Source organism: Oryctolagus cuniculus, chromosome 1, assembly GCF_964237555.1.
Source record: "Oryctolagus cuniculus chromosome 1, mOryCun1.1, whole genome shotgun sequence".
In the NCBI taxonomy this organism is placed as follows: Eukaryota; Metazoa; Chordata; class Mammalia; order Lagomorpha; family Leporidae; genus Oryctolagus; species Oryctolagus cuniculus.
The window spans coordinates 67,493,001-67,517,590 of NC_091432.1; the positions used below are offsets into that span (position 1 = coordinate 67,493,001).

General features: G+C 40.6%; 1 protein-coding gene across 40 annotated transcripts in view; it reads left to right on the plus strand.

The window, feature by feature from the left end:
- The window catches only part of EMSY (EMSY transcriptional repressor, BRCA2 interacting), a 92,648-nt gene extending 68,932 nt beyond the window's left edge, over nt 1-23,716 (plus strand). For 9 of the 40 annotated variants that reach the window (XM_051822186.2, XM_051822191.2, XM_051822221.2 and 6 more), the window contains 9 exons: nt 632-830; nt 8,361-8,408; nt 9,614-9,778; nt 11,477-11,632; nt 12,620-12,661; nt 14,002-14,153; nt 15,989-16,552; nt 17,539-18,039; nt 21,665-23,716. In XM_051822186.2, coding sequence (XP_051678146.1) covers nt 632-830; nt 8,361-8,408; nt 9,614-9,778; nt 11,477-11,632; nt 12,620-12,661; nt 14,002-14,153; nt 15,989-16,552; nt 17,539-18,039; nt 21,665-21,859 — 2,022 coding nt within the window. In that variant the 3' untranslated portion in view covers nt 21,860-23,716. Of the gene's footprint in view, nt 1-631; nt 831-8,360; nt 8,409-9,613; nt 9,779-11,476; nt 11,633-12,619; nt 12,662-14,001; nt 14,154-15,988; nt 16,553-17,349; nt 18,040-21,664 lie in introns of all 40 variants that reach the window. The other 31 variants (XM_002708683.5, XM_008263756.4, XM_002708680.5 and 28 more) reach the window with 11 other exon arrangements.
- The last annotated feature ends 874 nt before the right edge of the window (nt 23,717-24,590 follow it).

Here is a 24,590-nt window from a genome sequence, read left to right on the forward strand (position 1 = left end):
GGATGCTAGTGTCACAGGCGGTGGCTTAACCTACTAAACACATGGATGATTTATCTGTACATTGAATTAGTCTTTGATGAGCAATACTTTACCCAAAGCATAATATGTTTATAGAATCCTATCTTGGACGGTGCTGTGGTTCTACCTCTCTCTGTAACTCTTTCAAATAAATAAAATAAATCTTTAAAAAAAAAAAAAAGAACCCTGTTTTCCCTATCAGGAAAATGCTAACATATTTTAAATAGTGCTTTCCAGGCTGACGCCGCGGCTCAATAGGCTAATCCTCCACCTAGCGGCACTGGCACACCGGGTTCTAGTCCCGGTCGGGGCGCCGGATTCTGTCCCGGTTGCCCCTCTTCCAGGCCAGCTCTCTGCTGTGGCCCGGGAAGGCAGTGGAGGATGGCCCAAGTGCTTGGGCCCTGCACCCCATGGGGAGACCAGGAGAAGCACCTGGCTCCTGCCATCGGATCAGCGCGGTGCGCCGGCCGCAGCGCGCCAGCCGTGGCGGCCATTGGAGGGTGAACCAACAGCAAAAAGGAAGACTTTTCTCTCTGTTTCTCTGTCTCTCTCACTATCCACTCTGCCTGTCAAAAAAAAAAAAAAAAAAAAGTGCTTTCCGCTTTTCTTTTAGGTTCTTATTAAACCAAAACCAGTAACATTTCAAGCCACAGTTGTTAGTGAACAAACAAGACAACTGGTAACAGAAACATTACAGCAAGCATCCAGGGTGGCAGAGGCTGGTAATTCGTCTATTCAGGAAGGAAAAGAAGAACCACAGAGCTATACAGATAGTAGTTCCTCTTCTACAGAGTCTTCTCAAAGTTCCCAAGGTAAGATGCATTTTTCTTTTGATTTACACAAGTATAGCTGACATAGTTCCAAATAGAACTTGCTTCTAGGGATTTCAAAACATTCTTATATGCTTTGATTTGTCAGTTCTTTTAGTTTTATTTTTTGTTTGGTGGGTTGATGTTTAATCAGTGAACTGAAATTTTATTTTTGGTGAAATTTACCATTCTTTCCTGCATGACATGTGTTCATCAAATAATTGGTAAACTTGAGGTGATGATTTCATCAGGTAGGTAAAGGTAACTGAATAGAACTGTGCCAATTCCCAGATGGTAGTTTTCGTATTTTTCTTGTTTGATTTGGGTAAGTAGGGAGCGAAGCATGCAAGAAAGTGAGTTCACCTTTGGAAATGGTTGTTGCTGAACCTTGAGAAAGAATCAAGGTGGCCAGAGGTGGCCTGAAAGTGAGCAGTAAGTAGGGTGATCATAGATTGTAGTTTGCATGGCACAAGACCTAGTTTCTATCTGCTGTTCCAGCATAATTCCCTCTCAGAAGTACCCCCAGATAATTGCATGATTGTCCTAATTATAAGCAAGACTCCCCACAGAGTCCTTGGTGCTTTTTAGTTATGCTATTCTTCTGGGAAGGCTCTTGAAATAAACTCATGATCATAGCTTTGAGACCTTCTTTGAATCTAGTATTCATGTCTCTCCGTGATCTTAACAGCCCTTACTGTCAGAGTACAGATTAAGTACCCCTTATCTGAAATGCTGAAATCTAGAAGTAGTTCAGATTTTGTATTGTTTTCAGATCTTGGACTATTTCATGTATATAGTGAGATATTTTGGGGATGGCACCCAGCTTGAACACAAAACTCATTTTCTTCACAAACGCCTAATAGACATAGTCTGTAGGTATAATTTTAGTATGCCTGCATTTTTACTGTGATCCTTTATCACATGATTCAAGTGTGGAATTTTCCACTTGTGACACCTTATTGGTGCTCAAAGAGTTTCAGATTTTAGAGAGTTTTGAATATCAGATTTTTGGATTTGAAATATTCACCCTGTATATTTGTGCCTGTGCTTATGTGCTCAACTGCATGTAAGCAAAACTTTATCTACTCTTATTCTTTCCTCACTCACTTCATTCCTTCTTCCTGTCTCCTCATTACTCTCACTGGAGTGATTTTTTTTTTTTTTAAGATTTATTTATTTGAGAGGCGGAGTTAGAGAGAGAGGTCTTCCAACCACTGGTTCACTACCCAAATTACCCCAACAGCCGAGGCTGGGCCAACTTGAAACCAGGAGCCAGGAGCTTCTTCCAAGTCTCCCACTTGGGTACAAGGGCCAATCCCTTGGGCCATCTTCTACTGCTTTCCCAGGCCATGGGAAATGGCAAGTGGAGCAGCTGGGCTCGAACTGGCACCCATATGGGTTGCTGGCACCATAGTGCCAGACCCAATTTTTTAAAAAGATTTATTATATTTATTTAGGAGGCAGAGTTATAGAGAGCAGGGAGACAGAAAGAGGGAGAGAGGGAGAGAAGGTGAGAGAGATATCTTCCATCTACTGGTTCACTCACCAAATGGACACAATGATCATGTCTGGGTCCATCTTTGTCTCCCATGTGGGTGGCAAGGGCTCAAGCAGATGGTCCATCTTCTGTTGCTTTCCTGGCACATTAGCAGAGAGCTGGACCCAAAGTAGAGCAGTCTGGACTCCAGCTGGCACTTGTATGGGATTCTGGCATCGCAGATGGTGGCTTAACTTGCTGTTTCACAGTGCCAGCATCCTCACTTTTCTCATACACATTCTTCATGTGGTACAATCACTTTACTGTTTTAACTCTTCTATAGAGTCTTCCAAGATTAGTTTTACATTGTTCATTTTGCTGATTATTCCATTAATTCACTCTGACAATTACTTACTAGTTTATACTAAGAGTTGTGCTGTTTTCTATAGAGCTTGAGTGAAATATAATTCTTGCCCTCCAGGAGTTTAAAATTTTATAACAGGGAGTTAAAATATATATATACAATTCTAGTATAAGAATTTTATTAATGACAAACAAACAAACAAACAAAAAATGCCAAAAGCTGAATGTTCACACTGCAGTGAGAAGATTGGAAAGCTTCATGAAGGAGGTGGTAGCATTTAAAATAGTCTTGGAAAATTCATCAGTGAAAAGTAAAGGAAAATGTTGACTTCAAAAGATAAGCAATATGACACTCATTTCAGAATGCACATAGCTCCATTCAGCACATTATCAATGATAGTAATATTTTGTGAATCAATTTGCTGTCATCCGATGCTGACTATGAATTAGTTTATATGTTAGTTAATGGAATGATAGCTGATTCTTCAGTCATTTCTCTTTTTTTTTTTTTCAATTATTTCTTTTGGATCTTCCTGATTTAGTATATACAAATCACATTGTTAATTCAGCCGATTGGCTGCTTTTTCCTCTTTTATTATTTCTGTTTTTATATTTTTGAAAAACAGAAAGAGACAGATGAAGGGAAATCTTCCATCCTCCTCTGAACAGCCAGGGCTGAGCCAGACACTAGCCAGTAGTCCAGAACTCAATCCAGGTCTCCCTCATTGGTGGCAGGGACCCAAGTACTTGAGCCTCCTAGGGTATGCATTGGAAGGAAGCTGGATTGGAAGCCTGGTAGACAGGACTCAAACCAGGCACTTTGATGCGGAGTATGGGAGTGTTAAGTAATCATAAATTACTTAATTACCATCCCAAACACCTACCCCATTCTTCTTTTAAAATCTGCAGTTTTTGAGTAATATTGATTTTTTTTTTTTTTTGCCTGTAAGAAATATTTTCATAGAGTGCAGGTAAGATGTTTAGTTTGTGAATTGATGTTGGAAGGGAGACATAAATAGTAGGTGTCTATAGATTCATAATATCAGTTCATCCTTTGAAATTGTTATTCTTTTTTTAAGGGAGTTGTAAGCCAGTTAGTAGTTTCTAAACATGCTACTTCATCAGTTGAATCTTCAGTTTTTATTGTGAGAGTGGGATAGATATTTGACTTCATATATTTTTATTTGTTTTACATTACTTTTTAAAATATTCTTTAACAGAAAATTTTCATAATTCAAAATAGGCATATCTAATATATTGACAATATAGCAAGTTTTTATAATTTGCATTTGTCCCTCCCTCTACTTCCTGTATGGTTCTTTAATGCATTCTCAAACAGACAAGTACTAGAGATATATATGCTATACTTTAAAGAGAAAGTGGTAGAAGTTTTGGTCAGTCTGATATACTAATTTTTAAATTATATGAGGGCAATATCTACTAGGAAAGTGAGTGGTACATAGCAGTCTTTTTCCATTATATTGCTGTTTTCATAGCTTTTAGCCACCTTTCTGTTTTTTGTAACTTTTCCTTTTGCTATCATTTCTAGCTTGCAGAAAAGTTGCAAGAATAGGAAACAGAACTCCTGAGCATACTCTTTACTCATATTCACTGCTTGTTTGTCTTTTGTCCTATTTGCTTTGTTGTTTATTCTCTGCTGTATGGGTATAATTTTTTAATTTCTTAGCTAGTTGAGAGTAAGTTGTAGATATCGTATTTCTTTACCCCTAAATACTTAACATGAATATTTGTAAGTCTGTATTTATTTATTTATTTATTTGAGAGAGCTACACAGAGAGAAGGAGAGGCAGAGAGAGAGAGAGAGAGAAGGAGGGAGGGAGAGAGGTCTTCCGTCTGCTGGTTCACTCCCCAGTTGGACGCAACAGCTGGAAGTGCGCTGATCCAAAGCCAGGAGCTTCTTCTGGGTCTCCCATGTAGGTTCAGGGGCCCAAGGCCTTGGACCATCTTCTGCTGCTTTCCCAGGCCATAGCAGAGAGCTGGATCAGAAGTAGAGCAACCAGGTCTTGAACCGGTGCCCATATGGAATGCTGGCACTGCAGGCAGCGGCTGCCCTAAGTCCATATTTCTTAAAGGGTTTTTCTCTCTAAGATACAATTATCAAAATCAAGAAATTTAATGCTGTTACTATACTATTACTTAATTACCGATATATATTCAAGTATCATCAGTTGTCCAGTAATGTTCTTTATTTTTCCCACCTCCTGGTCCACATTCCAGTTCAGATAATATATTTTATTTAGTTACACTAACAGTCATGGTTCTTTATTCTCCTTGAGTCTGGAATAGTCCCTTAGCCTTTCTTTGAATTTCTTGACCTTGATATCTTTGAAGAATGTAGGTCAGTTACTTTGTAGAATATTCATCAGTTTGATTTTATCTGATGTTTCCTCAGGCTTCGATTCAGATGGGAATCCCACATTTGATGGTAATGTCCTCAGTTTTGTCTTATGAAGAAGTACATGATGTCAGTTTGTCCTAATATTGATGATGTTAATATTGATCACTTGGTTGAGATGATATCGGCCAGTTTTCTTCACTGTGAACTTAGCATATTTTCTTTTAAGATTGATAGTAATTTATGAGAAGGTACTTGGGGACTATGTAAATTTATTCATCATCAAACTCTGATCTTCCAGTTTTAGCATCCATAGATTATTTTCTGAAGTACATTTTTCTTTGTACATTTAACAGTTGCCATTTTACTCTAAAAATCAACTTTTTCTGTTTTAAAGCTTTATTTATTTGAAAGGCAGAGCTACAGAGAGGCAGAGAGAGAGAGAGAGAGAGAGAGAGAGAGAGAGAGATCTTCTATCCCCTGATTCACTCCCCAAATGACTGCAATAGCTGGAGCTGTGCAGATCCGAAGCCAGGAGCCAGGAGCTTCCTCAGGGTCTCCCACATGGGTAAGGGGCCCAGGCACTTGGACCATCTTCCATTGCTTTCCCAGATCATAGCAGAGAGCTAGATCAGAAATGGAGCAGCCAGGACTCGAACTGGCGTCCATATGGGATGCCAGCGCTGAAGGCGGCGGCTTTACCCTCCACGCCACAGTGCCAGCCCCCTCAACTTTTTCTTGACTTGAGAATTTTCTGGTGACTTTGCCTACACAAGACCTGGAATAAGGGTGTCTAATGTCAGCAGGATGCCTTGATTTCACTTGTGGTCTACAGACTCCCTCACTCTCCCCACCTTCCAGAAGGCGGCGAGGCCCCATGCTTTACCCCTGAACTGCCTCCTCACAGGCTCGAATCTTTATCTTTGCCGTGTTATAAGACTGTCTTGATCTACCTGAAAGGGTTCATCCTTCCTCCAAGATGCTTCCAGTACTGAATTGTACTACTGTGTTAATGTGGACCATTTTATTTTGTCATTTTTGTTTGTTACAATCGTTTTCTTCTCTACTAGACTATTAACTTCTCAAGGGTAAGAATCTCACTCATCTCTGGATATCTGACTAGATACTCACTAAAAGTTTCACTGAATGAAAAACTTAATCTTGTGCAACTACGGCAAAGGATTAAGTGCCAGCTGTGTAAATGCAATTATCTTGCCTGACTCCAGAATGTTTTTTTCTTTGGGGTTTCCCCTAGCTGTGTAGTGGGCTTTTCAGACAGTACACACCTGGGCTGTTAGATACTGCTAGAAAGCTAGATGACCCAGCCTGATGGGTCAAGGGCATACTTGCGTGGGCCACTTACTGAAGATTGGGTCATTTGCTTTCCATACATCCTATGCTTTCCTTCTTAAATGGGTCTTCTTTTTTCCTCTTTGTCACACGGGAATGGGCTGAACTTAAAGGATTCTAGATTTATTTTGAAAAAGTATAAACAATTAAATGTGTGCCCTGCCTCATTCTGAAAGGTTTTAAAGTGGGCTAAATGAAAGATTGTATTAAGCAAATTGGATGAGAACAAGGAGACAAAGCCAAGATTGGAACTGAAAATGGAACTAGACATGAGGTGAATGCAGAAGTGCATTTTGTAGAAACATTGTTTTGAGTAGATCACAACCCAGTTTCTAGGATAATTTTTTCATGAAGACTTATGATCTTAGTAGGTCAGAGTAAGGGTGAGAAGTAAATCCAGATTAAGTTTGCTGAACTTTTCAGAGCTGTCATGTGCTAATATGCATTGTGGAAGATGAAGAGCGGAATATATGATGTAAAATGTCCCCCAGCTCTTTTGACCATGGAACCATTCTTTTACGGAACATCTAGAGGAACTAATGTTCTCTGGAACATATTGGGTGATGCTGTCTAGGCAGTTACATACTGTGAAGGCTATGAGCTTTGGGACAATGCTTCAGAGGGAAGGTACATTCTCCATCATAGAAGGGATATAGACATCTTAGGTTTAGTTTAGAAGAGAGGTTTTATATGGATAACATTTCTGGGAATCATTTTGTATAAGGAATGGCTAGTAGAGGCAGGATTGTTATTAGAGAAGAGAAGATGGAGTGGGTTGGGTCGGGGAAAACATGGGAGCAATTGTCAGTTAGCTTGAGGACCGTGATCTAGAAGAGGAAACCAGTTGGTTTTTTGATGGATACCTGGAGGGACACTATGCCCCTGAGTAGAAGTCCCAGGGAGACCTTTTTCTATTGGCATAGTGGAACAGAGATGGAAGGAGGTTAGTGAACAAGCAGGCGGTAGTGAGTTCTCTGCTGCTGGAGTTCCCAGGCTGCCAGGGATGTTGTTGTGAAGATCTTAGAATAGGACTGATGCTGGCATTAGGCAAATTTTAAGATTTTTTTTTTTTCTATCAGAAAAGTCTTAAGATTCTATGAGCATGTGATATAGGTATTTTGTAAAAAAAGACATCAGAGATATTTTTAGAGAGATGCCTAAATCTGCCTTTAGATAGAGGACTGAAGTGTGCATCTCTAGTACTAACATTTTACATGTGTCTAAGAAATACTGGTTAAATGACCTGCGTGGAAAAACCCTTGAGGGGCTGCTTTCCTTAAGCAGGTGGCTCTCGTGAGATCAAGTTCCTGGTGTCCTAGTGATCGCACTCTTTGCCTCCAGGGGCAGACTTGATAGGAAGCAAATTTATCTAGGTCTCAGAATAAGCCAAAAATAGTGAGAAGAGTCAGTCCAGGTGTGGTTTTCACTTCCATTCGCATGCAGGGTTTTGTGTCGCAGCTGTTGGGGTTGCTGCAGTGGTGTTTTGCTTTGTCTGAATATGGACAGAAGAAAGCAGAACACTCCCCCTAGCCTGTAAGGGGTGATGTTATTTGCGGTGATGGTCTCTGATAGGTGCTCTCATGTGGAAATTTGCTTTCCTTTTTCCTATTTCTGCCTTGTCTCTGCCAACACAATCTCTGCTTTCTTCTAGATAAATGTGTCTCAGGGAATTAGACTGTGAAGTCACTCTTTGCCTATATTATCATGAACATTTCTAAGGTTTGCATAGACGTAATGACTAATGAGTTCCCTTACGTTTCAGTTCTACGTGTCCACTTAGGATGAACAGAGAATAATTGTTATCTGCTTCATATGGCACCTGGTATTGCAGGATGGTGTCCTTTAGCTCTCTGCTGTTTGTTTGCTTGTTTAAGTTTAACAGAAGTTATACATCCCTAGTGTGGTATTCTACTCAGTGTTTTGGTGGGGAAATAGATCACCAATTCTAGTCAAGTACAGTATATAGTTGTGGTTTTTTTTCCTTTAGGAAGATTGTTTTGTTTGAAGAGTTCCTCTTCTCTTCCCAATATTTTAGGTAAATTTGTGGCTTTCAAAAACATTTGGTTCATAAAGAGTTGGACTTTTCTGTAGTATTTGTTTTTGTTTTGGAGCTACTTGAATTCTTATCAATTTTCTGTATGCTTTTACTGACCATCACAATTCAAAGCAGTCCCTTGTTTTCTATATATTTGCCTTGTTTGTCCTAACCATTTTATATTTACCCTAAGATAAAAAGTCATACATCTTCATTTTATGTTTCCCCTGTTATAATTTCAATTTGAGAATAGGAATCACACCTTTGTATCTTCCACACTTTCCATGTGGTAACTTGGGCAGGAGAGTTTAGGAAGTTAGCAGTGGTTTAGTCTACGCTTCTTATTTTGTAGATGGAAAACATAATAATTAATTTGTTGCTTGATCTCATGCACATTTAGTATTTACTTGCAAACCTGTACAACATGAATGAGGGCCGTAATTTTCTTTCAACCTAACAAAGAGTCCTAGAGTGGAGCACAGTAGTGCTTCTGTTGTCCCTGATAGTTTATTCAGCTTATTTACATTTATCACTTCATTGTATCCTCAGAAATCCCGTGAAGCTAAGAGATGATTTTTTTGTTTCATTTAAGAAATAGTAAAGCTAAGACTCAAAGAATCAACCAGCTAATAATTCATAGAATTGGGATTATGACCCAAGACTTGGAACTCTACATGTTATAGTATTCTGTTATAGTATTCTGCTTCTAGGTCCTCAGATAAGATTTCCTCTCAGTATGTTCAGGCTGTGTTACAGAACACATTTTCTGGTGTATTGGGGGAAAATATAACTCCTACAGCATTTTGTTTTTATTATACACAAAGCACTCATCTACACTTATGCACACCTATTTATATAACAATTACCCCACTGAATGGTAACTTGTCTTTTTACATGTTTGTCTCCCCAACTAGACTGTGTGCTTCTTGAACATCCTCTGGTTATTCTGTGAGCACCTTTATATCTTTGATGACAAATGTAGATTCTGACACATAGGTGTCCAGTTTGTGGAATTAACAAATGGATGAATAAGTGAATTCAGAAATAAAGACATTATAGCCTCTGGGGCTTACAGTATTCTTGGGGAGATAATGCATGAAGTTTACAATAAATACAAAGATAAAACAAAACAAAAAAACAAATTGTTTTCTTTAAAGAGAAACTTTGTTTATAGGGTTTGTTTTTTCTTAACTAATATAAAACAGATTCCCAGCCTGTAGTTCATGTAATTGCTTCCCGGCGTCAGGATTGGTCAGAACATGAGATTGCAATGGAGACTAGCCCCACCATAATTTATCAGGATGTATCCAGTGAATCACAATCAGCTACTTCAACAATCAAAGCTCTGTTAGAACTCCAACAGACAACAGGTATGAATTCACATGCTCAACTGAGTGAAGCATGTTTTCTCTAGAGATGGGTTGTGCTAAAATACTACCACTGTTAGATATTTTTTGCCATTATTTGAGCACACTTTGCCCCTCTGGACTTGTTGATAACCATTGGTACAGTTTGTTTACTTGTTAACTCATTAAGATGTGCACAGGAACACTGAGGCACTGACTGGCCCCAGTCAGTAGAAGAGAGAGAAAAAAGGTTGTGCCCTGCCCTCTTTGTCTCCCGCTTACCGTGGACAGTCCTGTTGCCTCTAGCCAGCAGACCGGAGTAGGTCCGTCACTTCTCAACACAAAAGGAGATGCAGAAGGTTGCCATGTGCATCCAGGACTAACGGGAGGCAGGTCAGAGGGCCCTGCCATCCTCCTGGGTGTTGGAGAAGCAGTGTTGTGGTCAGAAAGCATTGTAAGGGCCCTTTCCAACCTTCTCACTTGTTTAGTGTCAGATTTATTTCTGTGTAGATTAGCCACTTGAGCTTCCATGCAAAGCTGTCCTTATTTGCTGAGATCCTATCATTATTTCTAGTTACTAAATATTTTTGATGAACTCTAGAACAAGCCTGTCTAAATTATACTGATTATTATATTAGGTCAAAGATTGTCAGAGTATATATCACGCAACCCTTTCATTTTATGAATAAGAAAACCGAGATCTAGAAAGTTTACCCAGTTGGTTAGTGACAGAGTGAGACTCCACATCTTTGGATTCCTAGTTCAATGTCCTTTCTACTTGTGGGGTGACTTTTATATTTATCTTGTTTTGTTTTGCTGTCTTTGTTTAAATGATTGCTTTAATTTTGTCACATTATATATTTAGTGGGAATGATCATTCAGAGGGCCTAGTTAATAGTTACTCTATATTGTAGTGTCCATCTATACTACCCACAGAGTACTGTCATTTAATATAAGTCTTTGGTTAATTCTTTTATTGGTGTTATTATTTTTTTTAACCTTAGGCATTTCCTGAGCTCCATGTCTTTGACAAATTGCCATTTCTGGTAATGCCTCACAGAGGTGAAAATTTTGAATAAATAGATTTTGCAGGAAAAGTGATAATAAGATAGAAAGGGAGTTTATTCAGGGAAACCATTCTTGATTCCAGACATTTTATCTTAAGTTTTTGCAGAAAAAGAAAAACAGTCTTTTCTTCATGCACAAAAAATTTTATTCTTTAAGAGTCATTGAACACATTATAACATTTCTTTGGAGATAATCTTGAATTTTTAATAGATGAAATTAAACTGGTGACTCTGTTGTGCTCTTCTGGGTAGCTGTGCCCTGGAGCAAACCATGCTGCATACTGCTTAAAATCCTGTTTTTAGGTTGGCGAACTAAAGACTACCAGGGACTAACTTAGAAGGGGAAAGAAAGCACCCTAGGGGAAGTGTGTACCAGGGAAATACCCAGTGGTTCAGCCTGAGATAATGAGCAGAAGGAAGGAGGAATGTTAGTGTGATTGCATGCGAGTCCTTCTTGCTGGTCGGCAGGTGGCTGTACAGGTTGTGTCCGACACAGCCACATGCGGCAGTCTGCCGTTTCCTCTTCAGCTCACTGTCTCCTTAGTCACGGCCAGCAGGGCACCCCAGAGGTCTGGTTCATTATTCCCATGGATAACTCTGGTTTGGGTACTTGTTTGTAATAGAGGTTAATGTTTCCCTTGACTTTTTTATTCAGTAAAGGAAAAATTGGAATCTAAACCACGACAACCCACTATTGACTTGAGCCAAATGGCAGTGCCTATTCAAATGGCCCAGGAAAAGAGACATTCTCCTGAGAGCCCGTCCATCGCTGTGGTGGAGTCAGAGCTAGTTGCTGAATACATCACTACTGGTAGGTGTCCTCCTAAAGTATAGTATTAAGGTGGGAGAGCTACCCCTCTAGATTTCAAGGGATAGTTGCTTGGGGGAGACTATATCCATTGTATTTCTACCTCTTTCCCCATTTGTTTTCAGAGAAAATTCACATCATCCTTGGGATTTACTCTTTCTTCAGTGACTAGGGAAAAAGTCAATAGAATGTTATAAAGTTGGCAAGTAAACAGCATCTGTGAATATAGGGCAGCACTGGCAGGGAGAAGATAAAATGTCTTCTTTCTACGAATAAGTGTTTATGTGTCTGGATATTTTAGTGTTGGAGAAGGTAGGTTAAGGGAGAAAGAAACTGTAAAATCCAACTTCCTTTTTTGAATGTAAAGAAAATAATATGGAATACCTTGAATTCCTCTAAGTATTAAGGAGTTGTGGTGGCAAGCAGATTAATTGTTTGCTTGAAATGTGGTCTGACAGCAAATGCTAGTGAGATTTTTGGATGGCATATGTGGAGAAGACAGACAAGAAGGATAATAGATTCTTTCACTCTGCTGAGACCACACCTGGAATGCCACCTTCTGTTTTGAGTGCTTCATTACCTTGAGATTTAGGATGGTTCTAAGGGCAGTTATGTGAATCATGATGGAGTTAGGAGAGATGGCTTGTGAAGCAACACGGAGAGAACGCCTCCTGTTTTTTCTTAAGCCCTGATTAAAGGAGAATATAAAATTATAATTATTTGAAGGATATAATGAGATACTATTAAGACCAACAGATTAAAATTACCCAAAGAGAAAATCTGGTTAAGATTATTGAAAGCCATCTAGAATCTTTTTTTTAAAAGAGATATTTAGCCAAAAGTTAGTTAAAACAGAGGCCAATGTGTTGGAGAACTCAGGGTTTGGTTTTGTTTAGTTTTGTTTTTTTAACCCTCTGGGGTTAAGCTAGATCATAACATGATGATTAGATGAAAAGACCTGTGATTTCTCCCCTTACTTATCCTTTTCAGAACGCACTGATGAGGGAACAGAGGTTGCTTTTCCCCTTCTAGGTAAGTGGTGTGCATCCATTTGTAGTGTCATTGAAGGTAAAAGATGATTGTGTGGGGGAACCACTTTAAATGGATGCGCTCTACTCTGATCTGGTAGAGGAAAGGTAAGCTCCACTTAGTGAAAGGAAGAGAGATTTTTTTTTTCCTGCACAGTAGTGAGATTTTTTTCTCAGAAATGAGCAATTTGATGCTGGGAAAAGTAGGAGTTATTTTCAGCAATAAATGACTGGTTTACAGTATTGCTGTGGACCAGTTAAGGTCATATCCACTGTTCTCCATATGTTCACCCTTTGACCTCTCACACTGTCTCCACCTATCATGCCTGCAGCCCTATTGTAATTTTCTTTAAAGTCAGCTGCCTTGTATCATTTTTTAGTGTGTGTTAGTTTCTTGAACTTTCCAGAACTCTGGGGAATTACTATGAAAACATTTATAGTATCTTGAGGGAGGATGATCATTAAATAGTTTTAGTTGATCTTCTTAAGTCCATTTCATCTCTTAATAATTATGATGATTAATTTGGGTAGCTTCCATTTTTAAAACTTCATTAATTTGTTTTTATTTTAAAGTCACTATAATTTGTTTTTTTTTCTCCTGCTCAATCATATTGTCAGTAATTTCTAAAGACGTTTTAATGTAAACCCTGACTCTTTTTCCAGTTCGGTTGAAAACATGGAAGATTTTATTAAGTTGTGTAATTTAAAATGTACATATAAAGCATACTGAGAAGTACCATAAGGTACTATAGTACATTTACAAAATCCTGGTGATGCTGCCTGTAACCTCATTTCACAAGGAGGCATCTGCATAGCACCAATAAAAACAAGGTGTTTGTGTATTTTCTTTGTGCAGTATCACCCTGACTAAGCTGTAGGGCTGTGAGACAGTGTCACTGCTTCTGTTGTTTGCATTGCATTTGGAATAGGGATCAAGAACTTATAGAATTTGTTTTGCTTTACTCAAAGATGTTAGGCTAGGGTTTCAGATTTGCTTGCTTTGATAAAAGTCATCTGAGAAAGTGAGTGCAAGTCACAGGAGGATGTAGCTTTAAGGGGTTTGTCCCTGCATTGTGACGAAAGTTTTCACAGTGCTTCCGCAGCCATTTCTCATCTCATTTTTGTAAAAACTCATTTATTTCCATGAGCAAACGGTCCTAGAGGAGATAAGAAGCTTGCTTAGAGTCACACACCTCATTAGAAGGGCAGGTTTCCATCTTTGGCCCCTTGGCTCAGAACACCGCGCTTTGTGGTGCAGGCTCACAGCCGTTGATTTAGAATGACTGCTGGTTACAGATGTTGTCGCAGTTTCCAGAGAAATATGAGCACCTCTTCTGTTTTCAGTCAGCCACCGCTCCCAGCCCCAGCAGCCCTCGCAGCCCCAGCGGACCCTGCTCCAGCACGTAGCCCAGTCGCAGACCGCGACGCAGACGTCCGTGGTGGTGAAGTCCATCCCAGCGGCTTCTCCCGGCGCCATCACCCACATCATGCAGCAGGTTGTGTCTCTTCTGTTTCTGCTTTTCTCTAGAGCCTCAGTTCGGAAATAAGATTCAGTTTCATCTCCTATTTTAAGAGGAGAAATAACTGAATTGTTGATTGTTTGTTTAATTCTTTCATCTGTGAGGAGTAGAGGAAATGAATTGAGGGTCTTAATAGCAGAAAATAATTAAGAAACCATATTCTTTAATTTTTTGTGAACTGCTAGCATTTCAAGAGGGTGGGGCTGTTTAGAATGAATCTAATGACATCAGAATTGGTCACCATTTCTGTGTATTTTGTTCTTTTCGAATAATTTGTCATCAGAGTAAAAAAGAAGTGCAAAGAAAATAGCTATTTGCTGCTAGGTTTGTTTTGTTTGGTTGGTTTTCTTGCTTTTATAATGAATTCTCATGGGAACATTATGAATAAGTAGGAAAATGAATATTTGGCTTCTTTAACTTGATGTGACCCACTAGGGAGGAGGAGATTCCTCAGGAAGGAGAATGAGCTAGTACAAAACAGAAGTATCTGTTTTAATATCTGGGGGATAGGGAAAAAGAAGAATATGTGTATGAGCTGGTTTTATGTCAGATACTGTGCTTTGAGCTTTAAGTACGTTAACTTGTTTCATTCTCACCCTGATCCTCAAGGTGGGTGCATTATCCCTACTTTACAAGTGAGGAAACCCAAGCTCACTGAAGTTAAGTAACTTGCCCCAGGTGGCAGAGCAGGACGTAAGCCCAAAGTGAACTGCCTCTGTTGTATACTTATAGTCTGGATAGCAGATTTACGCGTGACTTACTCTTCAGTAGTAACGTAAATCACCATCACTCAGCTGGTAGCCTTTGGACCAGCTGTAGGCGCAGCTGTAGGCACACCGTCTGAAAGGTGAAGAAATGTTGACTTAAAAACCTGTATGTGTAAAATCATCATGCAGTAGAGGAGGATTCTAGCTAACTCTCAGAATGGGGAAGTTTTGAGGCAGTGGGAAGGATGGAGATAGCACAGATCTTACTGTGTCACTGAGGGAAGCCAGCTGGGCCGATGTTTTGCTGGGTGACAGGTCTCAGCCTGGAGTCTGGCCCTTACCTGGCAGGTCCTGACCTTGACCTTTCTCATGACCCCTCAGAGGTCAGACAGGCTGGCCTGATGGCGCCTCCTCCTCCCACTGTTAGAACTGACACCAAGCAGTCTCCCTCCCAACGGTCACCTCCCCAGTCTCCTTCCCTCCTGGGAGCCAGGTCTCTAGGAAGCTGGGGTGGGGGTAGAGGATGTTGGAATCTGAGCCACAGGCCTGGGAGGAGTAATTGAGAGAGTGGTGGTTCCCGCAGACCTTGGTGAAGCCTGCAGGCCCACCACCACCTGCCAGGGAGGCCCTCTATGGGGTCTTGGGTGGGCGTGTCTCAGAGACAACACCCCTCAGCTTCCAGACATGGCCACAGGGGGCCTCTCTGACCGGCAGCTTTTTTCTGGCCACTTCACTCCTTGGTAGCGGCGTTCTTGCTTTAGACAGGTCGGCGTCTCCTGCAGAGCTGGGGCAGCTAATTCCTGAGCCAGGGAGCCCTTCTCTTCTCTTTCTGTGTTGGGCTGTGCTTGGAGAGCCACCGTATTCCTCTAATCTGTGAGATCTGGGCCCTGTAGTAGTGAGTAGACCAGTGTTTGAAGTATTAGTGTCTAAGGGTTGAGATTACAAGTTTCTATCTAAAAGCCCCTTTTAGGTTTCTTGGTCTTTTTAGGCGCTTTTAAAAAGTGTTGACTGAATCTCTTAAACAAGTCTTTTCCAGTTTGAGGAAAATGTAGCAATGTAGGTGTTTTTCTTATTTCATTCTTACTTTGTGCCTTTTTTACTTAGGCATTAAGCAGTCACACTGCTTTTACCAAACACAGCGAGGAACTTGGAACTGAGGAGGGCGAGGTTGAAGAGATGGACACTTTAGACCCTCAGACAGGTCTGTTTTACCGATCTGCCCTGACTCAGTCACAGTCAGCTAAACAGCAGAAACTTAGCCAGCCCCAGCTGGAACAGACTCAGCTGCAAGTGAAAACTCTGCAGTGCTTCCAGACTAAACAGAAGCAGACCATCCACCTGCAGGCAGACCAGCTCCAGCACAAACTCCCGCAAATGCCCCAGCTTTCCATCAGGCATCAAAAACTCACCCCTCTCCAGCAAGAACAAGCACAGCCCAAGCCAGATGTACAGCACACACAGCATCCCATGGTGGCCAAAGACAGGCAGCTTCCTACCTTAATGGCACAGCCCCCGCAAACTGTAGTACAGGTGCTGGCAGTGAAAACCACGCAGCAGCTCCCTAAACTGCAGCAGGCTCCGAACCAACCAAAAATCTACGTGCAACCCCAAACCCCCCAGAGCCAAATGTCGCTCCCAGCTTCGTCAGAGAAACAGCCGGCAAGCCAGGTAACGGAATATTGATAGCATGCAAAGTTAAACTTCTCTGTTCACGGAAAAAAAATGAGAACATCACGGCCCTTTCATGATAGCGGTGCTTTCTCCTGGCAAGAGGAAACCCAAAAGCCTCATTACGCTGGGGTTACTTTGCCCCGTCAGAAGGTTGACCTTAGGGAAGAAATGCACGCATTAACCTAGGAGGAAAAAAAGCGTAGCGCTCAGAACTTGATTTTCCAGGCAGTTTTTAATGAAATCACTTCAGCATTGACCGACAGTATGTAGAAGCGAAATCCCCGAGTTACGTTTTTTTTAAGTATAAAATATTTATTTCAATGCCTGTGAACTCTCTGTTTCTGTGGCAATGAGACTTAAGTAAATCGCAGTATTTTAAGGAACTTTATTGACATCTTCCTTTGTAGTTTCCATCATCGCCATCTAGTTAATGCATCATTTATCTTCTAAATTTATGTTCTAGATTGCCGAGGAATTATGTAGATTTTTGGAAGAAAAATTATTTTAGAAAAATCAGTGACTTGAGTGATATATGTGTGTATGTGTATACCGTAAATGCATATTTAGAGAGAATATGTTTGTATAAATGTATTTTGAAGCAAAAGATCGAAACAAAAGCTTTTTATTTTAAAAAGTTGAAGATTATATGACATAACTTGAGCCAGGTTGAAGATATACTGTGTGGGGATATAAATCCTAAAGGAAAACTAGGCTGCTGGGACTCTGTTTTTCCTTTATTGCTATAAACCTTGGCCGGCTGAACAAAGGTTCTTTCAACCCTTCTCTTTCCCTAGGTTCCTTAAAAGTAACCAGGTCCTTCCCATCCAGCCCTCTTACTGGAGCACTGAGCTTCAAAATGCCTCCCTAGTCTACTGCCCTAGTATACTGCACGAATGTTTCTTTTGCCATGCTGTCTGGGGTGTTGGATTAGGTTTCTTCAAAGAGATGTAGCTATAACACACACAACCCCAATTTATTTTCAGGTGGAGCAGCCAATTATAACCCAAGGATCCTCTGTTACAAAGATAACTTTTGAGGGGCGCCAGCCTCCCACAGTTACAAAGATAACTGGTGGCAGCTCCGTGCCTAAGCTGACAGCACCAGTTACAAGCATATCTCCCATTCAGGCCTCTGAGAAGACAGCAGTGTCAGACATTTTGAAAATGTCTTTGATGGAAGCTCAGATTGATACAAATGTAGAGCATATGGTAGTGGATCCCCCAAAGAAAGTTCTTGCCACTAGCATGCTCACTGGTGAAACAGGATCATTACCCTCCACCCACATGGTGGTGGCAGGGATGGCGAATTCCACTCCCCAGCAACAGAAATGTAGAGAGTCCTGTTCAAGTCCATCTGCTGTTGGCCCTCCCCTAACGACAAGGAAAATCGATGCACCAGGAGTGCCTCCGACAGGCCAGTTCATGCGTATTCAGAATGTAGGCCAAAAGAAAGCTGAAGAGAGCCCCGCAGAAATTATCATCCAGGTAAGAATCGAAAGGAAAATGAGAAATCATGGGCACCTTGGGGGTTGTGGGTTTGGTATATTTGGGGATGTCACAGGAAGAGTGAAGCCAAGATGGCAAGAAGACACAGAGATTATCTTTGAGACAGCGTACGACAAATTTGCCTTAATACTTATTACAGATAAGCAAATTTATTTATTTTCTGGAGGAGAATCAGAAAATTGATGGATGTTGTCACACAGCACACTGTAGAGGCAGTGGAGGGCCCTGAGCCCGTGTGTCAGCTTGATTTTTAAGATGCGAGCCATACCTGCCAGTGTGCTGACTCAGCAAGTCAGCCCGGAACACTAGCAGTTTCCTGGGTTCAAATTTTGGGCTTCTCAGTCTTTGGTCGAAGAATCTTGGAATATAACTGAATTGCACAGGGACTCTCCTTGGAAAAACAGTTCTGTTCTTGATCTAAATTTGTGGTTCTTAGAACAATCAAACCTCAATTAATTGGAATGTTTGGAGAAACATGTTCTGTGGGGATATTTCTAAGTAATTTAATTGTGTAATTTAGGATTAACCATACACTTGGCTTTTTGTTTCAATTGCTATTTTAAAAATCCTGTTATGGTTATTGTCACACCTTGGTAAGTACAGGCTAGTTTAACATAATGGAAGTATCCATAGTGGAAATATCCATAGATCTTCCTACGCCTCACATTCCTTTCATTCTAAAAGTCATCTGTCATCACACATGATAGACCAGGTTGAAGAGTTACTGAGTCTAGGCTAGCCTTTGGGAATTGTGTTTTTTTTTTCTCTCTCTCTCTCTTCCTCTCTGTCCCCTAACCCCCATTGATATTTTGTTGGTTTTTTTTTTTTTTTTTTTTTGACATTTTGTCTCTTTTTTTTTTTTTTTCTTGCTAAACTGGTACTTTGAAAAGTATCAGGACAGCATAACTTAGTTAACTGAGAATTTGGATTTATTGAAATATGGAGAGCCTAGGGTTTGCCATAAGTTCATTGTGGTCTGACTTGAAAGTTCTTATTGTAAACCAGTGTTAACCCAGTTCAGCTAGATTTAATTGTGAGGAAATGTAGAAAGGCAAGTAGAAATAGCCATCGAACTATTCCAGTAATTTGTTTCCTTCTGCAAAAACAAATGGTAGTGAATTAAATAATTATGGACAGAAGAATTTGTTGTGATTTGTAAAATTTTGCCCTGAAGAGGTAGGGTACGAGGGAAAGTGAGTGGTTCCCTGGCTGTGTGGCTTTGGGCAAGGCTGCTTAACTTCACCCTGCCTTAGTTTCCTCATCACTGATGGGAACAAGAAATGCCTGCTTTATAGGATTGAGGTAAGGGTGACATGAAATTAAGCACCTGGCACAGTACCTGACTCATAGGGATTGTCTAATAGGTGACCATTTTTACTCAAATTCACTGTGGCTACTAGGGATTTAGATTGGTATTCTCAGTGAATTAAAGATTATTTTGGATAGCTTATTTGGAAAGTATTTTTCTGTATTATGAACGGGAGTGAGGATGTAATTTGCTTTGAATCCAGGATGGTAGCTAATAAACGGGTTCTGTGCAGAAGTCGGAGCGAACTTGTAGCACGTCCCATGTGCTGGGAGTGCTGTGTCAGAGGGAGGCAGCAGAATGATAAGAACCAAGGTTTTGGAGTAAGAGATTCCTTGATTTTGATTTCCACTTACAATCATTCCGTAACAGCAGGTAACAGGCTTTAGGCAGCTGAGTTTACCTCTGTGCTTGTTTCTTTACCCGTGAAATGGAGACAGTAACAGCTGTCTCACAGGGTGGTATTGAAGATGAAGTGAGCAAATGTCTGTGAAGCGCCTGGTCAGGCGTCTGAACCAGAGCAACACTCCATACAGCTGACTCCCGTTGTTCTACGCCTCTCTAGTGTACTGTTAGAATACTTTCAGTTCTTACCGTTTGTTTTTAACTTTCATCTAAATTGCTGATTTTCCTGATTCAGTAAAATACCTGTGGGAATGAGTGGGGGAACACTGAAGGGCTTTGATTCCCTGAAGAATATTCTATAAAAATTCAGTGTGCTTGATATGAAATACTTAGGATGAAAAGTATTGTTTTGAGTAAATAGAACATCTGTATTTCATTCATTCTTTCACTCATTCATTCCATGTGTGTTATTTAACTGCCATGTTCCAGGCATTGTACTAAGTGCTGAGGTTGGGTAATAAACAAGATGGATATATTCTTCTATCTTGACAGAGAATTCATAGATTCTTAGAACTGGAAGAATCTTTAGAGCATATCTCATTTAACTAATTGATGTTATAAGATTAAGCTAAGGCTAAAAAAGTGGAGTGACTTGCTTAAGAAACCCACAGCAAGTCAGAGCCAGAGCTGAATGAAAATCTAGGTCTTTTTACCCCATCTAATACTTTTTCATAATACTCAACTATATGAAAGTTGGGGAGAAACAAACAAAACTCCACTACCCTCAAATCAATGCCTGGGCATCTGTGTTTTTCTTGGCAATGGTATAATTAAATTTTCACCTCCTCCCCAGTAAAAGATTATTTTGGTCAGGTGTGTTTACAAAGTGCTGACATTCAACTTTGTTCTGAGGTTTTTAACAATGTAGCATTCGTGTTATCAACTATTTAGTGAGCATCTCAGCCCTTCTTCAGGGTTCTGGGCATCAACAATGACTAAGATAATCAAGATCTGAGTTCTGTTGGTACTGTCTTAAAGCTTAAGTTTCAAGGGTGAAAGCAATTTACCAAGCAGATGATAACCACGAGGAAGGGAACGAAGCAGTGTAATATACATGTAGGGTGTAATACTACTTTGGGCTGGGGAAGGAAGGCTTCTGTAAGTATTTGTGCTGAGATGCAGATGATAGGGTAGGGCCAGCCTTGCAAAGTATTCCCGGAAGAGGGACAGGCAAGTGCAAATGCCCTAAGGTACAAGTGAGTTTGGCATGAGACTGGAGCCATGGTAAGGAATTTAACAAGGCAGAGTGCCCCTAACGTCACTCCCAGTAGGTGCTGAGGCCCACACTGGCTGCTCATTTGCTGGGTGTTCATGGTTTAAATGGCAAGTTTTAGCCTCGGTTGTTCCTCAGTGCCTTTACTGCTCTGATTTTCAATATGGATCACTGCAAATCACTTCCCCTTTGAACCACCAAGAGGCTTAAAACATTCTGTGATGTCAGCAAATTAATCATCTTGTAGATCAGAAAAAGAAAAATTTGGGCAACGCTTACATATAAATTTGCTGAATGATCAAATGAAAATACTATTACAAGTCTGTCTCCTGAGTTAAGTAGCCTCCTTTGTTAAAAGTAGCCATAAAGGGTTAGAAAGGTCACTTTTAGTTGACTAGACTTGGGTTTGAATACCAGCTTTAACCCTGACCAATTGTGTGACCTTGATTCATTCCTCACCCTCTCGGTGTCCTATTTGTAAGCCGGGAGTAGCAGTTTCCCAGTGGCTGCTGTCATAGGGAGTAAGTGAGGTGTCCTGTGTAGAAGTCCCCAGCAGAGTGCCTGGCATGTCGTCTTCCCATCAGTGTCCGTTTTCTTTTCCCTTCCTTGGTGTTACTGGGGGAAGTCCTTCGCTTTCCCTTTCTTACCATAAAGAGGCTCTCCTGTGTCTTCTCTTCCAGGCCATCCCCCAGTACGCTATTCCTTGTCACTCCAGCTCCAACGTGGTCGTGGAGCCCAGTGGGCTTCTCGAGCTCAACAACTTCACCAGTCAGCAGCTGGATGACGACGAGACAGCGATGGAGCAGGACATAGACAGTAGCACGGAGGATGGAACGGAGCCCAGCCCCTCTCAGAGTTCTGCTGAACGGTCCTAGTGTTTTGGCCACAGGAGTGTGCACTTTAAAACCTGCTTGGTTACCAAGTGTCCAGGGAATCGCATATCTTGATGTCTAAAAAAGCACTTTGCTCATACTTGGGCTGTGGACCCTGAAATGGTAGTGTTTCAACAAGATATTGCTGCAGGAGCAGCATTTTAAAACAAGACAAAACTCACAGGGGAATGTACTTTTTTAAAAAAATAAAATAGAAAAAGAAAAAAAAAAGGCAAAAGAAAAAGATGCACATCTACAGTGACTTAAAAGCTGATATTCTTTCTCTGTGGGACCGGGGCCGATGGAACAGTTCTGTTTGGCAATGGAGAGACTTTTCCTGCGAATGTTCCTCAGCTGGTTTCCACTGAGCAGAATGCCATCACAAAAGGCGAATGTGAATAGTTTGTATTTTGAAATGATGTGACAAGAACAGGTTTTTTGTTTTTGTTTTTGTTTTTTTTTTTTAAAGAATCTTGTATGTTTTTTGCAAATCCCTGGAAGTGTTGAATTGGTTCACATTTTACATTTGCTCAGCTTATAAATAGCTAGAAAATACTGGCATTAAAGGATCCTGTTGGATGGTGGCGATGAGGTCCCTGCTCAGTGGGAAGTGCTGTCCGGGCGCTGTGCTGTGTATTCTCCTCAGTTGTGTGCTAATTTATTGTGTTGTTGTCCTTTGTGCTCCAGGCCACACACTGGTCCTCTATTTATTTAAGTGTGAACATTTCACAACAGGCCGTGTGCCTTCTGACAGATTCCTTGTAAACCAGGAGCATCTACCCTCTCCACCTCCCGTCTTTCTCATCCCTTCGTGTAGGAAAACTTACTAGAAAATGTTTCACTGTGAAGCAGAGGAAAAGAAACATTTTCTGGCCCAAAGGAAATGTTCAGTTATGTTAAGGAGGAAAGATTATTCGTTCATATGATGCTTTCTTAACATTGAAATTGCACATTCATGTTGGACTGAGATTTTGCAAATAACGTTGACATGCTTTGGTTTAAGCCCCTTGAAATGTATAAAAAGTTCATTTACAGTTCCAAATGTAATGTTTTTCAGCATTCTACCTTGTTAGGACACAGTTTGTTTAAGCAATATGTTTTGGTCCTGTGAGCGCCGTCTCTCCCAAGTGAAGGGCAAAGGGTGGGGGGGTAGGAGTGAGCTCTGCAAGTTGTGGCAAAGGAAACTAGACTTTCCATTTTTAAAAGTGTAAATAGACAAGTTTTTAACGGTTTTATATAGATTTCACTATAAATAAGCATTTTAAGACTGACAGATGTTGAACTGTACATACGTATATCAGCATAACTGCCCAATTTTTTGGTGCTGAAGTACTGTAAGTAATTCATCAACAGTCTCCTGATTTTTGCATCTACATCCAGAGAAGAAAGCTGTGATACTCTAATAAATGTCCACTAGAGTGACACTGAAGATTTAAACACAAGCATTTGTAAGATGCACCGATCATTGGTGGTTGCCAGCGTTTCTACTGGGTGATAGTGACTTACCCATAGATGGAGCTGTTGGGTATTATTTTATTGTACAAATTCATGTTTAAAAGCTTTGTGACTGTTTCTAGCTAGGTCATTTTTTTAATCTTCTCTTGGGTCATAGACTTATTTGAAACTCTGATTAAACTATGAACTCTCTCACCAAAAAGATAAACATGCCAGTATACATGTTAGAGAATACAGTTTTAGGGGTTCACGAGCCCCTAAGCCTACCTGTGTATTCCAGGTTAAGCCCTCTGTTTATGGTCGATCCATTACTTACATATGTAAGTTTTTATAAAATAAAGTCTCTTTTAAATATTCATGGATCAGGTAATGAGAGCAAATTTGAATAAAATTATGTTCTACATATACTGGGAGCATAGCCTATACCTGTGTCCCTTTGAAAATTTAGCCTTAACATGTTGCAGCCACTGGAATGGCGAAGGAAACCACTGTACTCTTTGTTTTTTTGAAAAAGTATTATGTATTAACAAATTATGCAGTGAATGATTTAAACTTGCTTTTCTTTCTTTTTTTTAGAAGGCAGGGAGAGGGAGAGCAAGGTAGTGCTGCCATCCACTGATTCACTCCCTAGCTGCCCACAGCCAGAGGTGGGCAGGTCACCGTCAGGATCTGAGAGCTCAGTGCGCATCTCCTGTGTGAGTAGCAGGGACCCAGCCACTTCAGGCGTCACCTGCTGCCTCCTGAGGTGCACAGTGGCAGGCAGTGTGAATCAAGAGCGGACACCGCACTCACACCCACGCACTCCACAACCGCGTGCACCCATCCCAGTGACTTCTTAACTACTAGGCCAAACGCTCATCCCATTTTTTAAAAAAATTTTTTGTTTTACAGGTGTTAATTCCAAATAGAGCATGAATTTTTTTGTATTCAAAAAATATTAATTGAGCACCTTCTGTTTTCCAATTACTGTTCTAAGCACTGGGCACACCATAGTGAACAAACAGAAAACCCTGCTTCTGTGGAATTTATAAACAGGGCCTCCTGCTGAGAAATGGTTATAAAGGATGAAAGAAGGAAAAAACAAGAGTGACTCTTAGGTTTCTTGATTATGTGGATAAATGATGATGTGGATCTCCAAACACTCTTTTATAAAATTCCTAGTGCAGTAGAGCTATTAGTATTTTCAATGTGTAAGTAAGATAAGCTGAAAGTGCTTTGGAGCAGTCGCTGTGATGGATATGCCGAGGTTCCAATGCAAATGATCCAGCATTAGGAGAGT